This window comes from Pinus tabuliformis, chromosome 2_2 (assembly GCF_031772625.1).
Source record: "Pinus tabuliformis cultivar Carrire ecotype Pingquan chromosome 2_2, CPIR1, whole genome shotgun sequence".
Classification (NCBI taxonomy): Eukaryota; Viridiplantae; Streptophyta; class Pinopsida; order Pinales; family Pinaceae; genus Pinus; species Pinus tabuliformis.
In genome coordinates, this window is record NC_142300.1 from 278,178,559 (window position 1) to 278,205,779 (window position 27,221).

At 37.6% G+C, this 27,221-nt stretch overlaps 1 protein-coding gene across 1 annotated transcript; it reads right to left on the reverse strand.

Moving 5' to 3' along the window:
• Positions 1–441: 441 nt before the first annotated feature.
• Positions 442–3,590, reverse strand: LOC149192386 (uncharacterized). The gene is made up of 2 exons (XM_089406370.1): positions 3,030–3,590; positions 442–1,575 (listed from the first exon to the last, which is right to left on the reverse strand). Exons 1-2 carry the CDS (start codon positions 3,533–3,535, stop codon positions 498–500), a joined length of 1,584 nt encoding a protein of 527 aa, XP_089262496.1. The 5' UTR covers positions 3,536–3,590; the 3' UTR covers positions 442–497.
• Between the last annotated feature and the right edge of the window lie 23,631 nt (positions 3,591–27,221).

Below are 27,221 nucleotides of genomic sequence, written 5' to 3' on the forward strand. Positions count from 1 at the left end.
GTTAAAGACTAAGCAAAAATTCAATTAATTCTACTTTATTATTAATTCTAGACTCTAACCAAGCCGAGCTAAAAAGAAAAGTATAATAGTTATTCAGATGAAAAGTAAATCATGCTCCTCATACAACTCCAACATGATTTGGTTCCATAAAAAAAACTCAAACCTTCTAAAAATCTATCTTAAACTTTTGTACTAAGTTTCTTCATCATTATCGGTTTTATTGTGTGTACCACTTATAACATATGCTAACTACGACTATGAAATATGATTCTATGTGTAACCAAACATGCCAAAAGAACAAGCTTGAAAAGTGCTTCAACACTGAGGTTTTATAATTCATTTGATAGGATAAACTGTACAATGAATTATCTTAAACTATTTTACCTTATAAAAAGATTATTAAATAAAGGAAATTGAGAACCAAATAAGAACACGCAGAAGGAATATGGACAAGGCTTCAAATATTTTATGGTTCCCTTCTTCGAGACCTCAGGTTGTTACTGGTCAACAGAACCCCGAGGAAGAGTTACAGAAAAGGAATCAGAATCGAGAGGATACTTGCACAAATCCAGAGTCTGATCAACGCGACACTTGTTTGAAATACAAAGAAACAATCGTTCATAAGCAGAAGCCATCTTGTGAGTAGCGAACAGCCTCGAAGCTCTCTGATAACAAGCCAAACCCTTCTCTCTCAGGACCTCCTTCCCATCCTCAACAACCCTCTGCAGCGTCCTCTTCAACGACTCAATCGTCGGACTGAACGTATAACCAAATTCAGAACTCACGATCACACTCTTCCGAATACTATCAAAATGAGTGGCCAACAATGGCTTCCCACACAGCATGGCCTCTATGAGGGTATGGTCAAGCCCCTGAGACCTCAGCGTAGGGTTCACAAATATATCCAAAGCATTATAGAAATCCCCGAGCTGAGCCAAGCTCAGGGGACCCAAGACCTTAACATTAGGCCCCAGCTCTTTGTACCTGGCCGCCCAGGGTCCATTCCCCGCAATCAAAACGTATATATCTTCATTTTCTTTGGTGGCCAAAAGCCCCTGAAGAACCCTAAAAGCCAGCGGGTGGCCCTTGTCCTTGACCAGCCTTCCGGCCATTCCCAGAACGAGTTTCGCCTCCAGAGGCACATTGTATCGCAGACGAAACCCTCGGCCCCTGTCGCTGTCAGGCCTGAATCGGGCCTCGTCCACACCGTTGAGTATGATATGAACATTGTCCAAGGGTAACATGTACACGGTCCTCAGCACTTCCCCCACATAGTCGCTGGTTGCCACATGATGTCGATAGTCGGGAAAGAATTTGATCTCCTTCACAACTCTCAGGATCCGCTCCCGCAGAGCCCTCTCTAGTGTCGGTGTCCGGGGCTCGTAGGGGCCCCTGCTGAGCTCCTGCAAGATGTCGGAGTGGACGATCTCGTACCCAATTCCATGCCACGTCGATACCACGTTGCACAAGTTGTGGGCCTTGCGGTGATGCAGGCAAACGCTCTCGCTGTGTATGATATCGAATCCCTTGTCTAGGCTCACGTTCACTTTGTGAAAATGTTCCCAAGCCTCGCTCCTGTTGAGATTCATTTGTACATTTTACAGTTCAGTTAAAAAAAACAGTAAGATTTCAATATAGAAGTATATATCGGATAGATATCAAGAATTAACATTAAGATTGTTCACTGTAAATTTAAGATTATTGGTTTATATTTTAAAGATTATTGGTGTATATTTTGGAAATATTTTGAACATGAATAAAGTCAACTGATTAAGTTGGTTTATTTTTTGGGTCTTATTTTAAAATATTTTTTTGAAATCTACAATAGATAGAAATTTTTGAAATCTACAATAGATAGAAAGATAACCATATATTGAATTCAATTTCCTTCACAAAATCAAATCCCTAAGCCGCCTTAGTCATGTTCAATTTAAAAATTCAACATCGAGATTGGTAGGGGCTTAAATTTATTTTTTTTCAGAGAAAAAAAGCGATATAAATTATATTAAGGAGATATAAAGATCATTATACATGGGAGTTGGGAAGCCTCAGTCGAAATAAATAGATCATTGTGAAAGGGGAAGACACATAGTTCCCCAAATGAGCGAATTGAGTTCAGATGTAACCATCAAAATGTAATATAGCAGATAGTCTATAACATAAGGAAGAAAACACATTATTGGATGTATAATTCATAATTATTTAAATGGTTTATACATTAGATTTATACTAAATGTATAGGAAGTTAAAAGTCACAATATAGTTGAATTTAATTTGATTATAAAATTAGGAATATTTTGGACATAGTAAATTTTAATTTTTAATTTTATTTTTAATTATTTTCAAAATTCATTATCAATTTAAAATATTTTTAAAAACTATAATCAAATATAACATTAGCCATACATTAAAATTAAATTAAAATAAATTAATGGTTATTTATGATGTATATTAAATGCATAAATCAAAATATATATTTGAATTTAATTTGATTATAGATTTGGAAAATATTTTGGACACTGCAAAGTTCTCAATTTTCTTGGATTTTAAAATATTTCCAAATTCTGTAATCAATATAACAATAATCATATGCCAAAACACTTAATAAAAAAATGATTATTTTCGGAATACTTTTTTCTAACCAATTTTGTTTAAAATCCAGTAGAGATTTAGAAAAATCATAAGTTTAAGTTGTTCAATAGTTAATAGTTAAAGATAAAATGCTTAAACTGTTTTTAAGAGTACTGAATCTATTAATATATTTAAAAGTGCATTTTAAAAATAAAAAATCACAATCTTAACCAAAATACCATTTCTTCTGTAAATGAGACTAATATACCAAAATATTCCTCAAATCAAAAAATTTCATATAATAAAAATTCACGAAATATGAATACAACCTGATCTTGCTACTGCAAGCTAAACTCTACCATCAATATAGATAGTAAAAATTCATACCAGAAAAAATCACGAAATATCAATACAACCTGATCTTGTTACTGCAATCTAAATTGTTGTTAAAATTTTACCTATCGCTCCAGTGAAAGTGCATACACTCGTCTTCTTTCTCGTCCTCGACCTTGGACCCTGCAGTGAACACATGCACAACATGGCCTCGCTTGGCCAGGGCCCGGTGCAAAGTCTGAGCATGGCGTTCCAGGCCCCCAGCCATGCCCTTGGCCGGCCATTTCTTCACAAATAAGGCGATGTTGAGGCGCTTTTGAGGTGGGTTGGGGTCAAAACTGAGCTCATTCCATGAAGTTTCCAGCAGACGAATATCGCCAGAGTAGGGAGCTAAAATGTGGGATCCTGGTTTTGGGCTACTAGATATGCTGTTTAGTGCGGAGTCCCTGCATTTGACACTCTGATTATGAAGATCCGAGATAGAGAATAGCAGTGGGGTGTAGACGATTACAGAAGAGATAAGCAAACATATCCAGAGGAAGTACCAGGAACACCAGAGTTTCTTCAACAGCCATCGATCCATGGATATTGCTAACCCAGTGGTGCAAATTTCTTCCATATTATTGTTCATATCTACCCCATCTCCATCTTCGCATATTAATAATTCGAGTCATTCACGGCATTGGTTTGGAAGATGATGCCAACCTAAAAACTACTTGTTTGTATTTGATTCGGCCATGCGCAGAAGTCTCGTTTGCCATGCTCTGTGTACCTTCTTACTGTTCACTGATTTGTTTTGTATGCATTCTTGCTGTCATGTGGTCACGTTCTCTCACGCACAGTCTGCCTTCGATTTATCTCCCGTGTTTACCATGACACCAAACAAAATTCTGATTTTGACTTCTGTACTTTACTGTCCAACTAGCTTCAAGATAACGTACATTAACACATGGCAAAGTACGTGCAGTGGAAACTAGGTTAATTTTTATTTCAATATTTTCAAGTTGCTTAAAAAGAAATTAAAAATAGGTTAATTTGAATATAAAAAAAACAGGTGTTTAATAAGATTGTGTTTTTTGCCCTGAAAATTATGGAAATTCTGGTCTTATTTTGATAAAATTCTGAAGGAATTTATCTAAATCTAAGTTATAGCTGTTAAACTTCATATTTTGGGTGCTTTAGAAGTTTGTGATGGTATGAATCCATTTCCACTATGAAAAACAAGATCCAAACACTGTTACTGCAAGATTTTTTGAATTTTTTTTGCCCAGATTCTGGGCAATTCCTCCACCTCCATAGACCACTCCAAGAAAAAACAATAATAGGATTTGATCTATTCAAATATATTTGAATTGGTTTTATAGTGATAATGTTTATTGTAGAATAAGGTTTTGAAATTTTAATTTGAGTATTATTATAGATTCATCTTAAATAAGAATCTAACCTGAATACCAAATTTTTTCAAGTGCAAACTTTTTTAGAGTGTAAAATAAAATACGTTATTTTTCATTGTTTAAAATTTTATTTTTGAATGCTAAAGAGAATATATATAGACCAAATAATTTTTTTAACCATAAAAATGATTTTTTAATAATATATACATAATGTTTTTTAAATGATATATAATATATACTTAATTTATATTAAAATGGTTTTTTTATTAGTAATATATTTTTAAGTATATGTCAATATTAATTCTTATATGAAATTAATATCAACATAAATTAGTTTACGTAGATCTTCAAATCTTCAAATAGTTTATTGTAATCTCTTGTTGAAATATTTTCGGAATGTATAAGATTTAAACATCTTACTCATATATTTTTTTATTATAACAAACATTATTTTTCTATTTAGAACATAATTTTTTTTAGGGAATAGATAGATGGACAAACTTAAACTTAAGCATTCACTCATACTTTGTTGTAGAATGAGTCTCTCCGCTCAATTAATAATTATTGGGTGGATGATTAAATTGATAGAATATTTTAAAAATAATTCAAGATTGAGATTTATTTTAAAATAATTATACTAAATCAAATAAAACGTTATACGGCTATGATTTATGGTGTTTTTAGCATTATAAGTGGGAGTGAATATCCATAGTTAACTAGCACAACCACATTAGTAAATGTGGTTGATATAAGGCATATATCATTAGTAACTAGCAATTGCCCCTAAAGGTGCAAAGATACACAAAAGGAATAGAAGATTTGAGAATGCATACTAATAACTAAAGTTTATAATTGAAAAAGCAGCTACATAAATGAAAATACATATCTTGCTTTGCTCATTGAAGATACTAGAAATGGACCCAGGAGATCACTATGTACAAGCTCCAAAGGTGAAGAGGCTCTCCATGCATGCCCCTTCTCGAACTTGTCTTGTGGATGCTTTCCAAGAGCACATCCATTACAAATGCCATTTGAAAATTCAATGGTCGGCAATCCTTTAACCGTCCCTTGCTTGCTAAGTTGATGCATATATATGAAATTCAAGTGCCCAATTCTCTCGTGCCAAATCCTACTTTCTTCATTTGCATGCGTAAGTAGCAAAATAGAATCTAACTGAAGAAGAAAATCAGAAAATGTATACAAACAAGATTGATCATTTACCTTGCCAGATGCAATCTTCAAGTTGGTTTGCATATTATAAATGCTCACAGAATCGGGGGTAAATTCCACTTTCCTTCTGGTGCCAGAATGTGTCATCTGATACACTGAAAGAAGATTCATAGAAAGCCTTGAAATATGCAAGACATTCTCAACACTTCTATTTTCGAATCGCACTCTTCCTTGTCCAGTTGCTTCAACTGCAGAATTGTCCCCCATGAGAATAAGAGGTCCTAAGTATGCATGTAGAGAAGAAAAGGTTTCCTTTGAAGGAACCATATGGTGCGAAGCTCTTGAATCGATGATTATTCTTGCAATGTAGAATGAAGGACAATCAAAGCATGACCATTACCCCTTGTTTCTAATGGTTTTTCTTCCATCTTCTTCTTGGCACTTTCTGGAATGTGATGACCAAGATTATTTTGCTGAAGAGTCTTTGCCATCAGATCAATAGTCTTCTGCATGCAAGAGGATTCAGGATGATAACCTCTGTTACAATAAGGACACTTGGAGTTTCCTTTCTTTCCCTTCTTACCCTTGGAGTTGGAAGAGTCATATGGAGGTTTTGGATTTCCTCCTTTTCTTGGATCTGGATCTCTTGTCTTTCCTTTGCCTTTGGATTGCTAATTTGGTTTCGAGTTGGACTTTCCTTTCTCATGCATGGCAAGTGCATGTGCATTTGAAGACTTTAATGAACCCATTTTGATGAGCTTATCCTGCTCATGAATGAGAGACTCAATAAATGCATCAAGTTTGGACATTTTCCATTTATCTCCAGTTGCAAGTATAACTGTATGAAATGTCGAAACAAAAACAACATATTCAAGACCTAATTTAAACAAAATAGAAAGGATCTATTGAACTTCCTATTTGGATTCATCGATCCCATAATCATGTAATTGTAGGAGCAATGATTTGAATTTCATAAAGAAATCGTGAATGTTCTCAAACCTGTTTGGATCTAAGGAATTTAACTCATTTTCAAGAATATGAGCCTACATCTCATCCTGCTTTCCAAATAAGTTCTCCAAGGTTGTCCAAACTTCATTCGGAGTGGTACATGTGTCCACATGGAAACACAATGCTGGAGATATGGTCAATAATAGAATACCAAAAGCCTTATCTATCCCATTGAAGTATTTGGATTTTTTAATGGTGGAATTAGGTTCGACTTCCATATTCATAACTATCTGATACAAGCCTTTGCCTTTGAGGGGAAGCAAAATCTATGGCTTCCATTAGAAGTAGTTATACAGAGTAAGAATAGCCAAAGATGGGAATTCCATTCTTTCACCTTGTAGCTATAGCAACAATTGTGGCAATTCTCCAATATTCTAATATGGAAATCAAATCTCGGAACAATTTCCAATTCTTGATCTTCAAACCTACAAAATATTGTTCATGGACCTTCTCCAGACCCCTATAGTTTCGATACCATGTAAAATTATTAGAGCACAAATGAGGATCTAGTTGAATAATAATTGCACAAACTCGCAAGAATTGAAAAAGAAAAGTCGAACAAAGAATGAATTCAATTATACAATATTGGTTACCCCTGATTGGGGTGCGAAAGGCAGGGTGGAATAAACGAGGGAAAGGAAGGTCAGCGGCCATGGTGGGCCGAGGGGGGATCAGACGCCTAGCTGGCACGGAGGGCAGAGGGAGAAGACGTTAGCCACGAGAGCAAGCAAATGGCAGTGGGGCAGTGGGCAGTACAGGGCAGAGACAGCTGCTCAAGCGGGCAGAGGTGAGAGAGGATGGCCAGGTGTCAAGATTGGTAGAGGGAGGAAGGCAACGACAGACGACAAGTGGCGAGGTAGCTGGAGTAAATTCGTGGCAAGAGCAACCGGCGGTAGGAGAGACTTAATGCAGGGCAATTATGGGGAAGTCAGGGGAACCCCATCTTGAGATAATCATGTGGGAGAATGGGCGGAAGATGGAGGAAGAAGGCACGTGGTGAGTCCTTCTGGTGGTAGGCGAGGCAGGTGGACAGAAAGACAAAAACTTAAGAAAGCTAGGCTAAGAGGAATTTGCATGTAGCAAGACAAGGTTGAACGTGCAGATGAAGGTGGTCAAGGATGAGGGTTGGAGGACGCTGAGCAGCGTTCGGTTTTTGCCTACAAGAACTGGTATGTCCTCTAAGCTCTCACTCACGATTGTTTGGAAAATATGATTTTAGAAGCACAACACTAGTTAATGGTAATGATGCCCCTGAATGTGTTCACTGTTGAGGTCAGTCGTTTCTCTTGGGGTTTTGTCTTGTTATCTTGGGGAGAATTTGATAATCTTTTCACCCAGGGAGGGAGGTTTGGGAACCTTGGTATTGGCCTCAGGGTAGATAGGTCCCAGGGTAAGGGAAAAAAGCCGAGTTGTAATGCGGCCTGCTAGGATATCCATAGGGGTTTCCACAGTGGCTGTAGGAACATTCCTAACGAGCTACTTTGGTTGAGAATGTGGCTCAGGAAGGAAGGTGTCTTAGTAATGTGCGGAGGGTTAGAAGGATCCTTAGAATTGTTAACAAGGCTGATATTCCTCAATCCAGAGCCGAGCCTGGACCTGGAAAAGTTCTGTGGGAATAGAGGCAGTAACTGGGGTTGCAATTTGGGGAGGGAAATCGCTCTAAGAAAGCTTTTGCATAGCTCCTTTGAGGGGACCCAATGTTGAAGGATAACTCTCTCGTGGACCGGTATGAGATTTATAGCCTGGTGGGACATTGAGAAGAAATCCCTTGCTCGTTGGGGTGGCGATACCCAGGGTAGGGTTGCAATTATAGTAGGAAGGAGGTGCAGGGAAGCCTCGAGGGAGCTGGGTAACTGGGCTCTTCAAATTCCTATGGGAAGCTACCAGAACGAAGGGGAGGTCATTATCCTCCAATTCTCAGAGGAGGGAGGGGGGAATTAGGTTGTTAATGAGGTTTATCATAGTTCTTAGGGAACAAAGCGATTAAAAATGATCATGCCAGAGAAGTCGTACTTGGAATGGGGGATGCCTAAGGCCACTCTAATTAATCTGTTGATGACTTACAATGTTATATTCTTGGTTTCCGTTTTAGGTAATATAAAAAGCATAGTGCAGAGAACTCCGAAGCCTCGGCAGTCAAACCGTGCTCCAGCTCAGATATAGGCGCGCTTCTCGAAAAGGGAGGACAAAAGGTGAAAGGAGAATATGATGGCGAAGGAAGGTAACCAACCGGGAAAGAGAGGAAACATAGGAATGGGAAAGATCGGAAAAAATATGAGAGGTTTGGAACCAACTTCTAGCAAAGGACCAAGCAAAAGAGGCAGGAAAACAGGGAAGGAGAGTATGGAGAACCTGATCAATGCATGCATCATAGGAACATCGCCTGAGATGAAAGCAGTAATGTCCGAATGGGAAAGAGAACTAAACAATAACATAGAAAATCAAGAGATCAAGGCGGATGAATGGGAAACAATAGTTAAAGACCTTGGGAATACCAAAGGATGCCAAACGTTGTTCCGCCAAACCATCCAACAATATTTGGTCATGAAAACATCCTGGCCCGCGCAATGACAACCTATAAGGAAAGAGAAGACCCGGATGAAGATAGACCAGCTGAGCCAAGTAGGAAGGACCTGCAAAGGAAGATACAATCTGTCCAATTGCAGTTGTATCACAACAACCTCACTGTGAACAGGATTGAACAGAGCCTTCAGGATATGAAGAGAAGTGAAATCCCGGGCTCAAGCACGAAAGCCCCAACCCCTGTGGACTCATCAGATGACTGAAGCAGCCCTGTCAGTATAATTTTGTCTATATGACGGTTAGCATTTACTATTTTAATAAGAATTATATAGTAGATAAAGTTGCCAATGTAGCATGGATGGTAAGGAAAAATCTTTTTAAATTTTGGACAACGTTCGATGCAGATAGGTGGCCAACAGAGCTGGTTTCCTGCGGGCAGGTTGAGGCCACCTACAATTTTGCATAAAGTATACTTATTTTCATGTAATATCAATAGAAAAATGATCCTACCAAGCTTACACAATTTTTTTTATACAATATTGGTTTGAGAATCAATACATAAAGCAACCAAGTTAAGCTTAGTTGTACATGCAATAACTATGTACAATTAAAGCTAACTGAAGTTAAGTGTGCTTTATGTTATGTTAATGTGCACATGCACATGCAAGCAGTAGAGTTAACTAACCAAAGCCAAATGCACACCACATATAAGCACTCGAGTTAACTAACTAAATTTAAGTGCACATCACATGTAAGCACTCAAGTTAACTAACTAAATACAAGTGCACATCACATGCGAGAACTAGAGTTGAACTGAAACTAATTAAGGCTAAGTAGGTGCATGTACATATGTGAACATTATCCAAGGGTAACATGTACATGGTCCTCAACACTTCCCGCACATAGTTGTTGGTTGCCACATGGTTTCGATAGTCGGGAAAGAATTTGATCTCACCCACGATACTCTAGACCCGCTCACACAGAGCTCTGTCTAGTGTCGGTGCCTGGGACTTGGAGGGGCCCCTGCTGAGATGTTGCAAAATGTCGAAATGGATGATCTCGTACCCAATTCCATGCCAAGTCGCCACCACGTTGAACAAGTTATGGGCCTTGTGATGATCCAGGAAAACTCTCTCGGTGTGTATGATGTCGAATCCCTTATCTAGGCTCCTGTTCATTTTCTGAAAATGCTCCAAAGATTCACTCATGTTGAGGTACATTTGTTCATTTTAGAGTTCAGTTCCTCTCACATAATTCAAATCCTTCCATGGATGTAAACCATGGTAGTGATATTTGAATTTGAATATAATTTGAGTTTAAAAGAATGCATAATTTATCCCAAAAAAGCAAAACACGGAAGATTTCATATATAGAAGTATAATCAAATTGTTCCATGGATGTCAACCATGGTAGTGATATTTGAATTTGAATACAATTTGAGTTTAAAAGAATGTATAATTTATCCAAAAAAAAACAAAATAGACATAATATTTCATATATAAAAGTATATATGTGATAAATATCCAGATATCTAAATTTGTTTCAAATATGAGAAGAAATTCAACATCAAGATTATTGACAGCTAAGTATCATTCATAATTGTTATATTAAATGTATAAATTCATAATTGTTTAGAGATTAGCCTAAATGTATTAAATCGAAGTGTATAGTTTAATTTAAGTTAATTACATATTGTGAGAATTTTTTTGAACAAAGTTAATTTTTTTTTTTTGTAAATCAACAGTTTTGTATTAATTCATAAAATACATATTTTACAAAATGGTTTGCACGCATAGAAAAAAGTAAAGCTTCCTTGACCTATCAAAATGACTATGAGCCGCTAAAACTTTAACGTTCCAAGGCCAACCACGCAGGGTTGCTCAAAAGGGGGCTTGAGACTGCACAAAAACAATTTACCCTCTTGGGCGATTGGATATAAACAAAGAGGGATAGCCAAGAGGACCTCCTAGAACCTAAGAAATTAGTAACTCCAAAACCAGAAACAAAACATGCTAAAACAAAAAACACGAACTGAAACTAGAAAGCTATTACAGCTTTAGGATTACATAAGCTTTGCTAGGAGCGCTCAGGCTAGCCGGAGCAGTCGTTTTCCCAGGCTGAGGAGCACGCTGGGTGATCTGTTTCCCCTTACTGGTATCAGTAGCTTCCTCCAAGACCTCCCCTGCAGCGGAGGGATCTTGATGAATGGAGTGCCTAAGGAGACTGATGAGGACACTCATCTTCTGTGAGAGTATGCCGACATCCTGAGTCAGTGCACTGAGATTGAAATCTATGGCTTCCAACTTAGCCGTGTGCTCTGTTGAAATTAGGGAGATAGCCTGATGTGCTTGATTGATGTATTCCCCCTGCATGCTAAGCGCCTTGGCTAGCATAGTTTTCATCCTCCACATCTCAGTCTGGGTACGAACAAATTGTGTAGCTCGAGTGGTTGCAGTTCCCGGATCATGAATCCATTCCACTTCCTTCTCCAAATCTTGCTCCTCCAGATGTTCTTCCTCCTCTACTACAACTGCTTCCAGCTCTCGATCTTGCATTTTTCCTTTTGGGAAGTCCAGGTTTCATAGGCTTCCCGGGCCTTCTGAAGGTCTCTGTTAGCTGATAGATTTCAGCTTCCCTCACGAGCCATACTGCTATTGCAGAGCGCAGAAACACTGAAACTCCTAATATCACCACTATTGCTATGTTGCCTGACGCTGGAGAGTTGTGTGTCTATCTTTTGGTGGAAGGTCCTAGTTATAGTAGAGGGTAGCCATGTCTGGCCTGGGGAGTTCCACTTCGTCGTCAGATAGGCACATATCCTGCCATAATAACTGCTATTCCTATTTCCCAATTCCTGTTCATGATACATATCCTTAGTATTAACTCTGCCACGCTTGAGCCAATTTGTGGATTGCCAAGTGTCCTCCTTTGTGATTTGTTGTCGGTGCTGCTCATATTTTTTGTTGGATGTACGCTTCGGTTCATGCTCTTTGTTCGTGCGTATGAATTTCCATTCCTTCTTTTGTACCTCCCGGGTCTGCCACCTAATGTTCCTCCGATTGGTTGTCTTCATTCACTTGTTAAGGTGAAATCCTTCGTACCCCTGCGCCACTTCTTTCGTTAATTTATGTCTTGTCTCGATAGAAGAGTACATTTGCTTCGAAGTGCAGTGCATGTGACCTCATGCCAACAGGTGTCCGGGTAGGCTAAGTGATTATCAATCCCATAGTTGGCCAGATGATCTGCCACTACATTCTCCTTTCTTCTTACTGCATGTAGTATGATTCCATCAAGACATGAGAGGTGATTAGCTATGAGCTCTGTGACCTTGGCAAGCCTCCAGTGCTTCGTAACCTTACTCAGTTTGGCTCCCGAATACATTCTTCTTGATGTCGTGATCGCTAGTTGAGAGTCCGCTTCCACCATGGTGGGTCCTGTTTTCAAGCGCTTGAAAATTCTCATCCTTGCTCTAAAGCTGCAAATTCCATTTCATTATTAGTCCCTTCACCCAGCGATTGACTGTAAATATGTTGAATTTCGCCATTGTTGTCTCGAAGAACACCGCCAATACCTGCAGGCCCCGGATTTCCCCGAGAGGCTCCGTCAAAGTTGAGTTTATGAAAGCCTATCGGAGGAGGAATCTAGGTATTCACGTCGGTGCTTTGTTGCTGTCACTGATTTGTTGATACCGTGATGGTTTCCATCTCAATACCAAATGCCTTCAGAATTTGTAAGTCCAAGATCGAGATGTTCTTGTCCTGTTCCACTTTCCCTTTAGAGATAATTGTTTCTCTGATGTTTTGCAGAATTGTGTCTTTAATAAAGTTTATGTCTCTGGTTTCATTTAGAAATACTCTCCTATTTCTTTCTTTCCATACCGACCATGCTATAAACCCTGGGATAAGTTTCCATATTGTATTAACCATTTGGGTGTTGGAGAAATTGCCTCTCCAATTCTCTATGGTTTCCTGAATTGAATTCCTTACCCTGTCCGTTCTCTTAAGAATGGTTTCCATCCAATTCCAGAGGCTGTCTGTCCATTCACAAGTATTTAGGAGGTGATTCATGGTTTCCTCCTCAATTCCACACAGGGGGCAACGTGATGGGCCTATAAACCCTTTTTTCCTTAGGTTCTCCCAGGTAAGCATTCTTCTGTGCATCAAGAGCCATAGGAAAGTTTTAATCTTCGGCCAAAGTTTCGCATCCCACACTGTGTTGTGCCAATTTACTTTTCCTTCATGTTCAGTCCCTTCTATATAGATTCTTGCTTCTTTGAGTGTGAAATTTCCCCCCTCGAGCTTGCCCCAATGTAATTGGTCTGTCTCCCATTCTTTCCTTATCTTTCTTTTAGCTAGCTCTGTTTTCAGTGCTCTTAAACTGTTGCTTTCTCCCTCCAACGGTTCTGTCTCACTGAATAGCCACATTCTCCATGCTTGGTCATTTTCATTAGTTTTCCAGTAATGGTTCACTATTTTTCTCCCTAGCTCCTGGTTTCTTCTTTGGATATTTAAGAATTCAGGGCTTTCCAGCTTGAGTAGTTGTTGCCACGCATCTTCCTAGAATAGGGCAGTTTTTCCGTCTTGAATTTCCCAAAAACTCTGCTCCTGAATTATGTGTTGGTTAGTTCTATCTAGGTTCCAAATTGGAGAGCCCTTAGTGGTTTCTTGCATTCTAATTAAGTTCTGCAGACTGTGGTTGTGTGCATACTTCTCTTTCCAATGTTTGGCCCATGGTAAGTTGGGTTCCTTCAGCCACCTCCACCATAACTTTGCTCCATAAGCTCGGTTAACTTTGAATGGGTCCTGCAGATTTATTCGACTCAGGTGTTTGGGTTTGTGGATCTTATCCCATGCCATTAGAGACCATTTATGCTTCCCTTAATTACCCGACCAGAGAAACGCTCTTTGGATCTCTGATTTTTTGAAGTACCCTTTTAGGTGTCGGGAGAATGGAAAGCATGTAATGTGAAATGGCATAGAGGACAGATTTGGTGAGGACAAGGTGGCCTACAAAGTTGAGGGTTCTGTGTGTCCAATGATGACATCTTTTCTCTAGGTTGGCTAAAATTCTTTCCCAGTGTAATTTCTGCCAAGGTCTGTCATTCAGTGGAATGCCTAGGTATTTTGAAGGGAGGCTACATCTTTTGAAGCCTAGGATGGACGAGATATTTTTCTGACTTGCTAAGTGCGTATTGAAAAAGAAAATGGAAGATTTTGTTAGATTTAGCTCCATACCTGAGGCCTTACAAAAGCGATTGAGAATACTTCTGAATCTAAGAGCTTCTTTAACTGATGGCATGTCGTGCAGCATTGTGTCATCCACAAACTGTTGATGTGTTGTTGCAGGGCTAGAGGGCAAGGGTTGGAGTCCCTGAATGATTCCTTCCTCTTTTGCTCTATTGATTAGTCTGCTTAAACCTTCCATTAGAATCACAAATAGAAAGGGGGATAAGGGATCCCCTTTCCTTAAACCTCGGGATGGAGTGAACTAGTTTGTTGGGGCTCCATTAACCAGGATTGAAAATCTTGTGGATTTAACCAAGGCTAGAATCCAGATTATCCATTGTTTAACAAAACCGAAGGCTTCTAAAATAGCTTTCAAATAGTGCCAGTTTACCTTATCATAAGCCTTTGATAGGTCCAACTGCATTAGCATGCCTACTTTTTTCTGCGTTTGGAGAGTGTGAATCATCTCTTGTGCTAGTAAGATGTTGTCCAAAATCTGTCTTCCCTCTACATAGCTTGATTGCTCTTCCGAAATGATCCCTGGGAGAATTGGTTTTAGTCTATTGGCAATGATTTTAGAAATAATCTTGTACAAGACATTGCATAGTGCAATTGGTCAAAACTTTGAAGAAGTATTGGCTTCCTCCTCCTTTGGAATAAGGGCAAGGAATGTAGAATTTAGGGATTTGAGGATTGAAGAGGAACGTCGAGAATCCTGCACCACTTCCCATACCTCTATCTTGACTATCTCCCAACACGCTTTGTAAAAGTCTATGGTGAATCCATCTGGCCCAGGTGCTTTACCATTAGGCATATCTTTTACAGCCTCTTCCACTTCTTCCAAAGTGATTTCTCAATTTAAAGCTTTATTTTGATCCTCCGTTATGAGTTTGGGGATAGAAGTTAAAACCTCCTCAATAGCTTCCCCTCTGTCAATCTCCGGTTCCCGAGCAATCCGACTAAAATGGTTTATGAGAAGGCTTGAGATTTCTTGGTGAGTCTGAACAGAGGTTCCCTGATCATATTTAATGCTTAATATTTTGTTAGCCCCTCTGTGATCAATGGCAGATCTATGAAAAAAAATTGTGTTCTGTTCGCCTTCCTTAAGCCATTGAATTCTGGATTTTTGCTTCCATAGCGTTTCCTCCTATTGGCATCTTAACTGCCAGTCCTGCATTAGCTTTTGTTCTATGTTCATAGTTTCTTGGTCTATGTTGCCTTGGATCCATCCTTTGTGAATTTGTTCCATTTGCTCCTCCAGTTTCTTTTTCTCCTTAAATATGTTGCCAAAGACTTCTTGATTCCAGACTTTAAGTCTGGCTCTGATGTGTTTAAGTTTAGCCTGTAGAAGAAACATTTTGGTTCCTCTTATGCCTAATGGTTCCTTCCACCATTGATCAATCTTCGGAATGAACTCGGGATGATTGAGCCAAAAATTTTCAAATCTGAATGGCTTATTTCTGGGTGTGCCTTGAATGGCCGTAGTCATTATTATGGGCTAGTGGTCCGATCCTCCACTGGGAAGTATGTCTGAATCCAAAGTGATCCCTTCCAGGAGAATAGTTTTTGTCACTAGAAATCTGTCCAGTCTAGAGGCTATTTGCCTATCACCCCCCGTTTTGTTGTTCCAGGTGAAAGCTCCACTCTTGGGGAAGACATCTACCAGCTTGGCCGATTTAATGAAGTCTATGAAAGCTTCGGTGTCCCTGTTGAGCTTTCTAATACCTCCTCTCTTTTCCGTGAGCAAAGTGAGCTTCGGTGTCCCTGTGGATATCTTAGCTTCAAGTTGGATAGAGATCTCAGTAACAACAATTTGGCCTCTAGTTTTTGAGGGCCATAGACATTGGTGCATAGATACGTTTCTAGATTCCCTACTATTTGGACTTCTATTGATATGTGAGATCTGGTAGCTTCAGAGGAAATGAGCTAGATGACCTGTGGATTCCACAAAATGGCCATGCATCCTTCCCAACCATTGCTTGTTGTTCTAGGTATTCCATTCATTTACCCAGTTTTTTACTAATATTGACCATCATGTTGCTGGAACATTTAATTTCTTGGACAAAAACTATGTCTGGATGTTCCTTTTGGACCTTCTTCTTTAACAAATGCAATTTTTTTTTGCTATTAAGCCCTCTAGAATTCCATGAAAGTACTTTCATAATAAACAATGTTTAGGGGGTTAGTGAGAACGCCTCAAGGGCTTTCATCTTACCTGAATTTAGGAGCATTTGTCCCAGTTCTTGTAATGCTTCATTGTTGGTCCTTCTTCCTCTTTTTTTCGATGCTTGGAGTTTGTGGAGGTTTGATGCAATCCCTGCACTCTTACCCCTAGCCCTTTTGCTGTTCTCGAGCTCTTTCTCTGCAATTCCAGTTTTTCTTGTCTTGCTATGAATAATTTGTTGATCCTGTTTACCTCCTCTTCTGGTATGTGTTCTATTCCTTTCTTTTTCTAGTCTTCTACCATATTTGGTAGATCCATGCCTTCTTGCTCAAGCATGTCGCTTAATTCCATATCTTCGAGCCCTATTTCGCTGGTTAAGATCTCTGAATCTTCTTCTACACCTTCCGTTGGTCCCTGAGCATAAGAGATGTTGTTTGAAGGCTTCGACACTGGTTCTTTCATTTCTGGTGTTGATGTGGGTTTGCTTACTTTCGTTGATTCTTGCTCTGGGATGTTGTCGTCTGAATCCGTCTCTGATTCTAACATCTCAAAGGCATTGCTTGTATTTCCAAGGGAAGCACTTGCTTTAGTCTGTCATTTTTTATTTGCTCTCTGTCTTACATTCGGTCGTACAAAGGCTTCCTTATTCATATCTTCTTTGTTTTCCTTGGTTTTCTTTGCCATTTTGTTCATTGGGCATTATCTGATCAAATGTCCATGCTCATGACACTTCCTACATCGAAACGGGATCTGCTCATAGTCTATGGCTTGAAAATACACTTCATCTCTGTATTCCAACCATAGGCCCTCATGAAGTGCTCCGGAAACATCCATCTCTACATAGATTCTAGCGCAAGAGGTATATCTTTTTTGTAATGTCGCTTCTGAGGCCTTGATGAAGGTGCCTAACTTGTTGCCTATCTGTTCCAGTGCTGCATATCCCCAATAGTCAATCGTAAGAGAGAAAAGGTGAATCCGAACTGGTACCTGTTTGAAGGTTTCCTGTTCTAGTGCGAAGTTGGGTTTCCATGGTCACATGTAAAGACCTGCGGAGGCAAAGAAATACTGTCCTCCATCAAATATTCGATCCTTGTCTTCCAGATTGGAAAAAACTACTGTAAAGAAACCCTTGGCTCCTAAGTGTAGCCTTACATCCCCTTTGGGTTTCCATTGCTGCTTTATCCACATGCATAGTGCTCTTTCTATTGGCCAGAACCCCATGAACCTACAGATCACTGCATGTTCAACCATGTGGTCATGGTACGCTTGAAGTTCCGGGTCAGAAATTATTACCCTTAAGGTGTTAGTTTCTTTTGGCTTGCACAGACCCTAGATTTTTTTCCCAGTGGCTGCTGACTCTGTTCCTCCCTATTCCACCTTGTTTTGGTTTAAATCCTTCTCCTCTTCTGTTGTTTGTTCCTTCTCTGGCTTGTTTCCTTGTAAGACCTGTGCTTGGGAAGGATTCGTACTATCTCTGTTTGCTGTGTTGTTACTACCAATGATTTCTTTCTATTTCTTGGTATTTTTGCCATCATTAGTCCTCTTCCCCTTGTTGGTCAGATTCTTCTTACCTGACTTCTCAGACCCCGATATCTTCACTCCGTCTTGTGTAGTCTTCTCCTTGTTCATCATTATCTGTTTGTATGATGGGGTCCCAATGGACCCCGCATTTTCCATTTGTCGGGTCAGAATCTGCCCTCTTCTGCGAAGCTCTGCTGCTCTGGCTCTATTCTTCTCCAAAGTAAGTACTCAGGCTGCAGATGAAGCCGTTCTTCTTCAAACCCTAGTTCTCCTACCTCTTGGCGAGGGAGCGCTAAGCATAGTCTAAAATTTGAACAAAGTTAATTGATTAACCTCACTTTTTTTTAATAAAATTTCAAAATATTATGATAAAGTTAATTGATTAACTTCTCTTCTTTTAATAAAATTTCAAAATATTCTAGAAATTTATTATATAAAGACAACAGTGTATCAAAAATCCCATCAATTCCTCTCACATAAATCAAATCCCTCCATGAATCAAAACCAAGGTAGTCATGTTCGAATCCGAATACAATTTAGAAAAAAAAAATTGCATGATTAACAAAAAAAACCAATACCATTTCAATATAGCAATATATATCTAATAGATATTAAGATATTTAAATTTGTTTTAAATATGAGAAGAAATTTAATATCAAGATTGCTCATTGTTTATATTAAATGTATAAATCTAAAATTATTTATGAGTTATATGTATGTGTAAATCAAAATATATAATTAAATTTAATTTCATTGTAGATTTTGAAAATATTTCATTTTTTAAAGTCAAATTCCAAAATATTCTAAATATAATCAATATAAAAACAACCATATATAAAAAAATTGTCCTGTCACAGAAATCAAATCCCTTAATGAATCTAACAAGTTTGAGTTAAAAAAAATGCATAATAAAAAACCTATAAAATTTCCAATATAAAAGTAAGTATATATGTTTCAAATATTCTAAAAAAATTACTCACAGTTTATATTAAATGTTTAAATTCAAAACTAATCATAATATATAGCTGAATTTAATTTAATTGTAGATCTTATGAATATTTTGAATATTAACAAAGTAGTTAAATTTAATTTAATTGTATATTTTGGAAATATTTTTTATATTAGCCAAATCAATTGATTGACTTTATTTCTCTTCTCACTTTAAATTACAATCTATAAAAAAGAAAAAATCGACCTCTCCTTTATTAAATACATCATATTCCCTCATGCTTTTTTAAGGTGGTAAAACCTATCAACTCAGGTGTCAAACCAACAGTGAGGACAGCCATCTCTGGCTGCTATCCGCGAATGCTGGGTTTGACTCATCACTGTTAAATAAAAACCATATAAAATCGGGATCAGGCTCTCACTCCTGCCAAACCTGTGTCCTTACGTCCGAGGAAGACGAGCTCTTAGCCAAGCAGAAGCAGTTTTACGGCATACTAATCCATTTAAAAATAAAAATAAAAATAAACTAAAATATTCCAAAAATCTACCATTCTATAAAAATAAATATAAAAATAGCTATATGAATTTTATATAAGAATAGCCACATTATAAAAAAATGTATGGAAATGGAAAATTTCACCAAATTTCATACAGCTGCAGAATTTTCAGATAAGAATTATCAGTACAGCCTGATCTTGTTACTACAATCTAAACTCGTGTTAACGTTTTATCACTCCAGTGAAAGTGCATACACTCGTCTTCGACCTTGGACCCTGCAGTGAACACATGCAAAGTCTGAGCATGGCGTTCCAGCCCCTAGCCATGTCCTTGGCCAGCCATTTCTTCACAAATAAGGCGCTATTGAGGCGGTTGGGGCCAAAACTGAGCTCGTTCCATGAAGTTTCCAGCAGGCGAATATCCCCAGAGTAGGGAGCTCCCTACTCTGTGGGATCCTGGTTTTGGGCTATTAGATATGCTTTTCGTTGCAGCCCCTGCATTGACACTGTGAGTATGAAGATCCAAGATGGAGAAAAGCAGTGGGGTGTAGATGATTACTGAAGAGATGAGCAAAAATATCTCGATGAAGTACTCAACATCCATCTATCCACAGATACTGAGTCACTGGTGCAAATTTTTGCCATATTGTTTATATTTATTTTATTTTTTCTATATTTTTTATATTTATTTTATTTTCATCTTAGTTTATTGGAGCGGACAGACTTATTCTACAGAGTACAAGAGAATGTGTAAGTATGTCATTCCGTCCATCCATTAAAATAAAATTAAAAATTAAAAATTATGTTTTAAATAGAAAAATAATTTGAATTATACTAAAAAAATGAAAAAATAATATAATGTAAAGTAAGTAGAAGTAAAAAAAAAAATTATATGTTATATCAACTTCTATATATAGACAAAATTTGTTAAAATAAAATAGTTAAAATAAATTATTTTTATATTTATATATACTTCAAAATACATTAATAATAAAAAAACCATTTTAATTTGTGTGATACTATTGATAAAAAGTCTCAATGTTTGTTGTTTGATTCGGTGTTAAGCTCCATTAAATTTTTCCCAACTGCTGCCTACACTTACGGAAGTGAACTGCAGTCATTTCCTTAATTTCTGGAAACCAACTGCATTAGTTTCCTTAAATTACGAAAATCAACTGCAGTTAATTAATTTCTTGTTGGGAGCTTCTGAAGTGGTTCATTACTCCATCTGGAGTTCTCTACCATGATCTGTGGAACACCTGACACATAGCCAACAAAAGATTGATGGAAGCTTGGCTATATATTTATCTGTTTGGTCCCCAAGCTTGCATCTCAATCCCGGTGTTCCACATAGCCAACAGAAGCTTGATGGAAGCTTGGCTATATATTTATCTATTTGGTCCCCAAGCTTGCATCTCAATCCCCTTCAGTTTTTACACCATCAAGTTGAGAGAGCAGAGCTTGGAAGTGCCTTCTAGATTATCTGTGTTCTTTTATTTTTCTGCTTGCGTGAGGTTGTTATGTCTCCACTGCGTACAATGCCCGGATTTTAAAAGTCCTTTCTCTCGTTTCCGTGCTGCCATGAGCTTATGAATTACAAGTTAATTTCAGGATCCCGCTGTTGTTTGTTGCGTTCCAATACGTTGTCGTTTGATGCGTTGAGGAGTGTGCCTATGCATTGGAAGTGTGGAGCATTACTTCGCATGGTTTTGGTTCCCCGTAAGAACGTATGAAGGTCAACATTTGTGGAGAAAAAAACAAGCAAACATAAGATCTGGACTGAGTTGCTGCGCATGGGTTTTGTGGAAAATAACAGAAGAGACTCCCTCAAAGCTTAGCAGAAAGTTTGTTTTATGAAGTGTATTTAGCATCAATGGCTGGAGGTAAGTATTCTTGGGCATCCAGTTTTTATGATTCTTTACAATAAGTAATTTTAATGCCGCATATAAAGAATCGTTGTTCATAGCTATCATTTGGTATTAGAGGATTACATTGATATGCATAACCATTTATTCGAGGTAGCAGCTTCATTTTTATTAATGTTCTGTCAATGAAAAGGAGGACTTCAGTTTTTATTGTCAATTCTTATAAAACGCGTAGATGCTGCTTCTTTATGATGAATAATTATTTTGCAGTAAAGAATCATTGTTAAATAGCTTACATTTTGGTATCAGAGCGTGAATTTATCTCTGCCTTGATGTGTATAAATTTATAATTGTGCTCTATTTAATTTGCATAAAGCGATGCTTTAATTTTAATTTTAATTTTATTTATCTTGTGAGGAATTATTATCGTCATTTACCGTAGTGCTGACATTTATGGCAGTTTTTTTTACGAGAAACAGTTATATGGAGTTTGTTTAAAATGTCATTTTGACTTACTCCTTTCACGAAACATTATTTTTACTCTAGTTAAGATTTGTTTATAATTTTATAAGTAAATTTTTAAGTGTTTCTTCAGTGCGGTAATTGTTTCCGCTTTTCATATTTTTAAATTGCTTCATATTAAACTGTGTATACGCCATTTCACTTAGCATGAAATGTGAAGTACTGTGTATAGTTTTGTTTATGCAATTTATGTAAGAAATAATGTCTAGTGATCCATATAATTTTAATTAATTAGAGAATAGCCACAGCATCTCTAATTAAATAAAATTATATATTATGATTGGTTAGATCACATAAAGATTATTTAGACATTAAATTGTAATTAATTAGACTAAATATAATAAATTTTATCCCACAGGAATTTTTATTATATTTATGTAATTAATTAGGATAAAATTTCATAACTTACCCATAGGAGTTATGAATTAATAGTTTTATCATAAAGTTCAAAACTATGAATAATTGAATAATTGAATCTGCTTGAATTGAAAATTTAGCGCACAGGCAATTTTTATCTCATTAGATTCAATTTTGAGCATGATTTACATCGGTAAAACATGAAATTTTATTTAAGCCTCAATTTTAACATAAGCATGTGATTTTTTAATTTTGATGCAGTTGTACAACCTGCAAATTTCTCTGAAATTCATTGTGATATCCCTGAACTTAAGGGAGATAACTATAAGTTATGGAAGGAGAGGGTTCTCCTTCATTTGGGGTGGATGGACATAGACTATGCTATTAGGAAAGATGAACCACCGGCACTCACTAATACCAGCACTACAACGGACATCACGCTTTATGAACGATGGGGGCAATCCAATCGCATAAGCATGATGTTCATTAAGACTAAAATTTCAGCTGGTATTCATGGTTCCATTGATCAGCATGAAAAGGTCGGAGACTTGCTAAAGGCCATTGATGATCAATTCGTCACTTCAGACAAGGCACTAGCAAGCACCCTAATCATGAAGTTCTCATCCCTAAGGCTCACCAGTGTAAAAGGTGTGCACGAGCACATCATGTAGATGAGGGACACTGTGGCTCAATTGAAGAAACTCGAGGTTGAAATATCGGAGTCTTTCTTGGTGCACTACATCCTGAACACCCTTCTGCACCAATACGGACCTTTCAAAATCTCATACAACACACATAAGGATAAATAGTCAATTAATGAACTCATGACCATGTGTGTTCAAGAGGAAGAGAGACTGGTGATGGAACTGGGAGAGAGTGCAATGCTGGCAACGCGTGGAAAGGAAAAATCTCAAGCCAATCGGAAAGGGAAAGGTAAAGTACCTCCCCAAGCCGATATCAAGAAGGATTCCAAGTGTTTCTTTTGTAAAAAGAAGGGACACATGAAGAAGGAATGTGCCAAATTTCAGAAATGGCTTGCGGACAAAGGTAATTTAATCTTGTTTGTTTGTTATGAATCTAATATGGTTAACGTCAATATTAACACATGGTGGATTGATTCTGGATCAACAATTCACATTTCGAATTCCTTGCAGGGTTTGCAAAACCTAAGGTAGCCGATAGGAAGTGAGCAAAGCATCTTATCAAGGAACAAGATGGGCTCGCATGTGGAAGCTATAGGAACATGTTATTTAACTTTAAGTAGTGGTTTTGTTTTAGAATTAGAAAAGACCTTTTATGTTCCAAGTTTTTCTAGAAACTTGATTTCAGTTTCAAGGCTTGTACCTTTTGGATATTCCTTTAACTTTTCAGAAAAATCCTTCAGTCTATTTTATAAATCTGATTATGTTGGGAATGGTATTTTGTCTAATGGTCTTTACTGCATTAATTTACAAAACAATATCACTTATGATTCAATGCATGTTCACACTAGCACTAAAAGATGTGTTATTAATGAAGATTCCTCTAAATTATGGCACCGGAGACTAGGTCATATCTCCATAGAAAGAATTAAAAGATTGGTAAATGAAGGGGTACTTAATACTCTGGATTTTACTGATTTTGAGACTTGTGTGGACTGCATAAAGGGAAAGTAGACCAACAAGTCAAAGAAAGGTGCCAATAGGAGTTCGGACATATTAGAGATCATACATACTGATATATGTAGTCCAGACATGGACTCACATGGTCAGAGATACTTCATCTCCTTTATAGATGATTACTCACGATATATGTATCTCTACATGCTTCATAAAAAGAGCGAAGCATTAGATGCCTTTAAGATCTTTAAGGCTGAAGTAGAGAAACAATGTGGCAAACAAATTAAGATCGTGAGATCAGATAGAGGTGGGGAATATTATGGTAGATACACAGAAGATGGACAAGCACCTGGGCCATTCGCTAAATTTCTTCAAGAGCATGGAATTGTTTCCCAGTACACCATGCCTGGTTCACCTGACCAAAATGGTGTAGCAGAAAGAAGAAACCGAACATTATTGGACATGGTGCGGAGTATGCTTAGTAGCTCCAATCTTCCTAAATCCTTGTGGACTGAAGCACTTAAGACGGCAGTGTATATATTAAACCGATTTCCAACCAAGGTTGTTCCTAAAACACCATTTGAATTATGGAAAGGTTGGAACCGAGTTTGTGACATATGCGCATTTGGGGATGCCCGTCTGAAGTGAGAATTTATAATCCACAAGAGAAGAAGCTGGACCCAAGGACCATTAGTGGGTATTTCATTGGATATGCTGAAAGGTCTAAAGGTTACAGATTTTATTGCCCATCTCACAGCACTAGGATTGTGGAATCAAGAAATGCAAAGTTTCTTGAAAATGACTTGATCAGTGGGAGCGATCAAACCAGGAACATAGTTTCCGAAAAAGATCATTTAGAATCTCAACCTTCCACCTCAAGTGATAAATTGGTTATTATTCATAGCACCCCTCAAGTACAAACTAGTGTTGAACAACCAATTGTTGAAGTTCCACAAGCTGCTGACGATATTCCAGTAGATCAAGGAGTTCAAGAGTTGCCAAGAACTTTTGAACAACAAGTTGAACCACATACTTCTCAGGAAGATGATGGTACAACATTAAGAAGATCTACTAGACCAAAGAGATCAGCAATTCCTAATTATTATGTTGTGTATCTACAATAATTTGACTACAACATTGGAGCCGAAAATGATCCTGAGTCATTTTCACAAGCCATGAGTTGCAAAGAATCAGAACTATGGTACAATGCCATGAAGGAAGAGATGAATTCTATAAAGAGTAACGAAGTCTGGGATCTTGTTGAGTTGCCTAATGGTGCAAAAGCCATTGGATGTAAATGGGCCTTTAAGACAAAGAAAGACTCATTGGGCAAGACTTGTTGCTAAGGGATTCACTCAGAAAGAAGGAATCAACTACACAGAGACTTTTTCTCCTGTATCTAAGAAAGATTCCTTGCGCGTTATTATGGCATTAGTAGCCCATTTTGACTTGGAGTTGCAACAAATGGATGTGAAAACGACTTTTCTTAATGGAGATCTAGAGGAGGAGGTTTACATGAAACAACCTGAAGGATTCCCCTCTAGTGATGGTGAGCGATTGGTTTGCAAGCTCAAAAAGTCATTATATGGTTTAAAACAAGCATCTCGCTAATGGTATTTTAAATTCCATAATGTAATTTCTTCTTTCGGTTTTGTAGAAAACATTATGGATCAATGTATATACCTGAAAGTTAGTGGGAGTAAAATTTGTTTTCTTGTTTTATATGTAGATGACATTTTGCTAGCAACCAATGATAAGGGTTTGCTACATGAGGTAAAACAATTCCTCTCTAAAAATTTTGATATGAAGGATATGGGTTAGGCATCTTATGTCATTGGCATTAAGATCCATAGAGACAGATTTCGAGGCATCTCGGGTCTGTCACAGGAAACCTATATTAATAAAATTTTAGAGAGATTTCGGATGAAGGATTGTTCACCAAGTGTAGCTCCCATTGTGAAGGGTGATAGGTTCAATTTGAACCAATGCCCGAAGAATGACTTTGAAAGGGAACAAATGAAGAACATTCCATATGTTTTTGTTGTCGGAAGCCTAATGTATGCTCAAGTCTGCACAAGACTTGACATTGCATTTGTTGTGGGAATGTTGGGACGATATCAGAGTGATCCATGTTTAGACCACTGGAGAGCTACAAAGAAAGTAATGAGGTACCTTCAAGGAACCATAGGCTACATGCTTATGTATAAACAGACGGACAACTTGGAAGTAATTGGCTACTCAAATTCTGACTTTGCTGGATGTGTTGATTCATGCAAATCAACATCAGGTTACATTTTTATGATGGCCGGTGGAGTTGTATCATGGAGGAGTGCCAAGCAGACCTTGATTGCCACTTCCACTATGGAAGCTGAGTTCGCATCCTGTTTTGAGGCTACTTTACATGGTGTATGGCTTAAGAGTTTCATTTCTGGGCTTAGAATTATGGATTTTATCTCTAAGCCATTGAGAATATATTGTGATAATTCAGCTGCTGTTTTTATGGCTAAAAACAACAAAAGTGGGAGTCGAAATAAACACATCGACATTAAGTATTTAGCTATAAGGGAACATGTTAAAGAAAAGAAAGTGGTCATTGAGCACGTCAGCACTGAGTTGATGATCGCCGATCCTTTGACTAAGGGCATGCCACCGTTTAAATTCAAGGATCATGTAATGAATATGGGACTTGGTTCCATTATGTAGTTTCTCATTGTATCGACAATGTTATTTTAATGAAATTCTTAATTATTGTGATGTTTTTCTCATATTTATGTGCACCTTAAGTTGATTTGAGAAAATTCATTTAAGAAGGACCAAGAATAAACATAAGGTTTATTCATTAAGAAATTGTTGCCACATAAATTATAATAAGAATAAATACATAGTAATACATGGAAGATAATACTCGTCATTAGAGGACTTATCGCCATGATTCATGTATCTATTACTTAATACAGATTATCAATGGGTTTTAAGATGAGACATTAAGTTTGGAAGTATGGACCAAGTGGGAGAATGTTAAGCTCCATTAAATTTTTCCCAACTGCTGCCTACAATTACGGAAGTGAACTGCAGTCATTTCCTTAATTTCTAGAAACCAACTGCAGTGGTTTCCTTAAATTACGGAAATCAACTGTAGCTAATTAATTTATTGCTGGGAGCTTCTGAAGTGGTCCATTACTCCATCTGGAGTTCTCTACCATGCTCTGTGGGACACCTGACACATAGCCAATAGAAGCTTGGCTATATATTTATCTATTTGGTCCCCAAGCTTGCATCTCAATCCCCTTCAATTTTTACACCATCAAGTTGAGAGAGAAGAGCTCGGAAGTGCCTTCCAGATTATCTATGTTATTTTATTTTTTTGCTTGCGTGAGGTTGTTATGTCTCCACCGTGTACAGTGCCCAGATTTTAAAATTCCTTTCTCTCGTTTTCGTGCTGCCATGAGCTTATGAATTACAAGTTAATTTCAGGATCTCGCTGTTGTTTGTTGCATTCCAATACGCTGTTGTTTGATGTGTTGA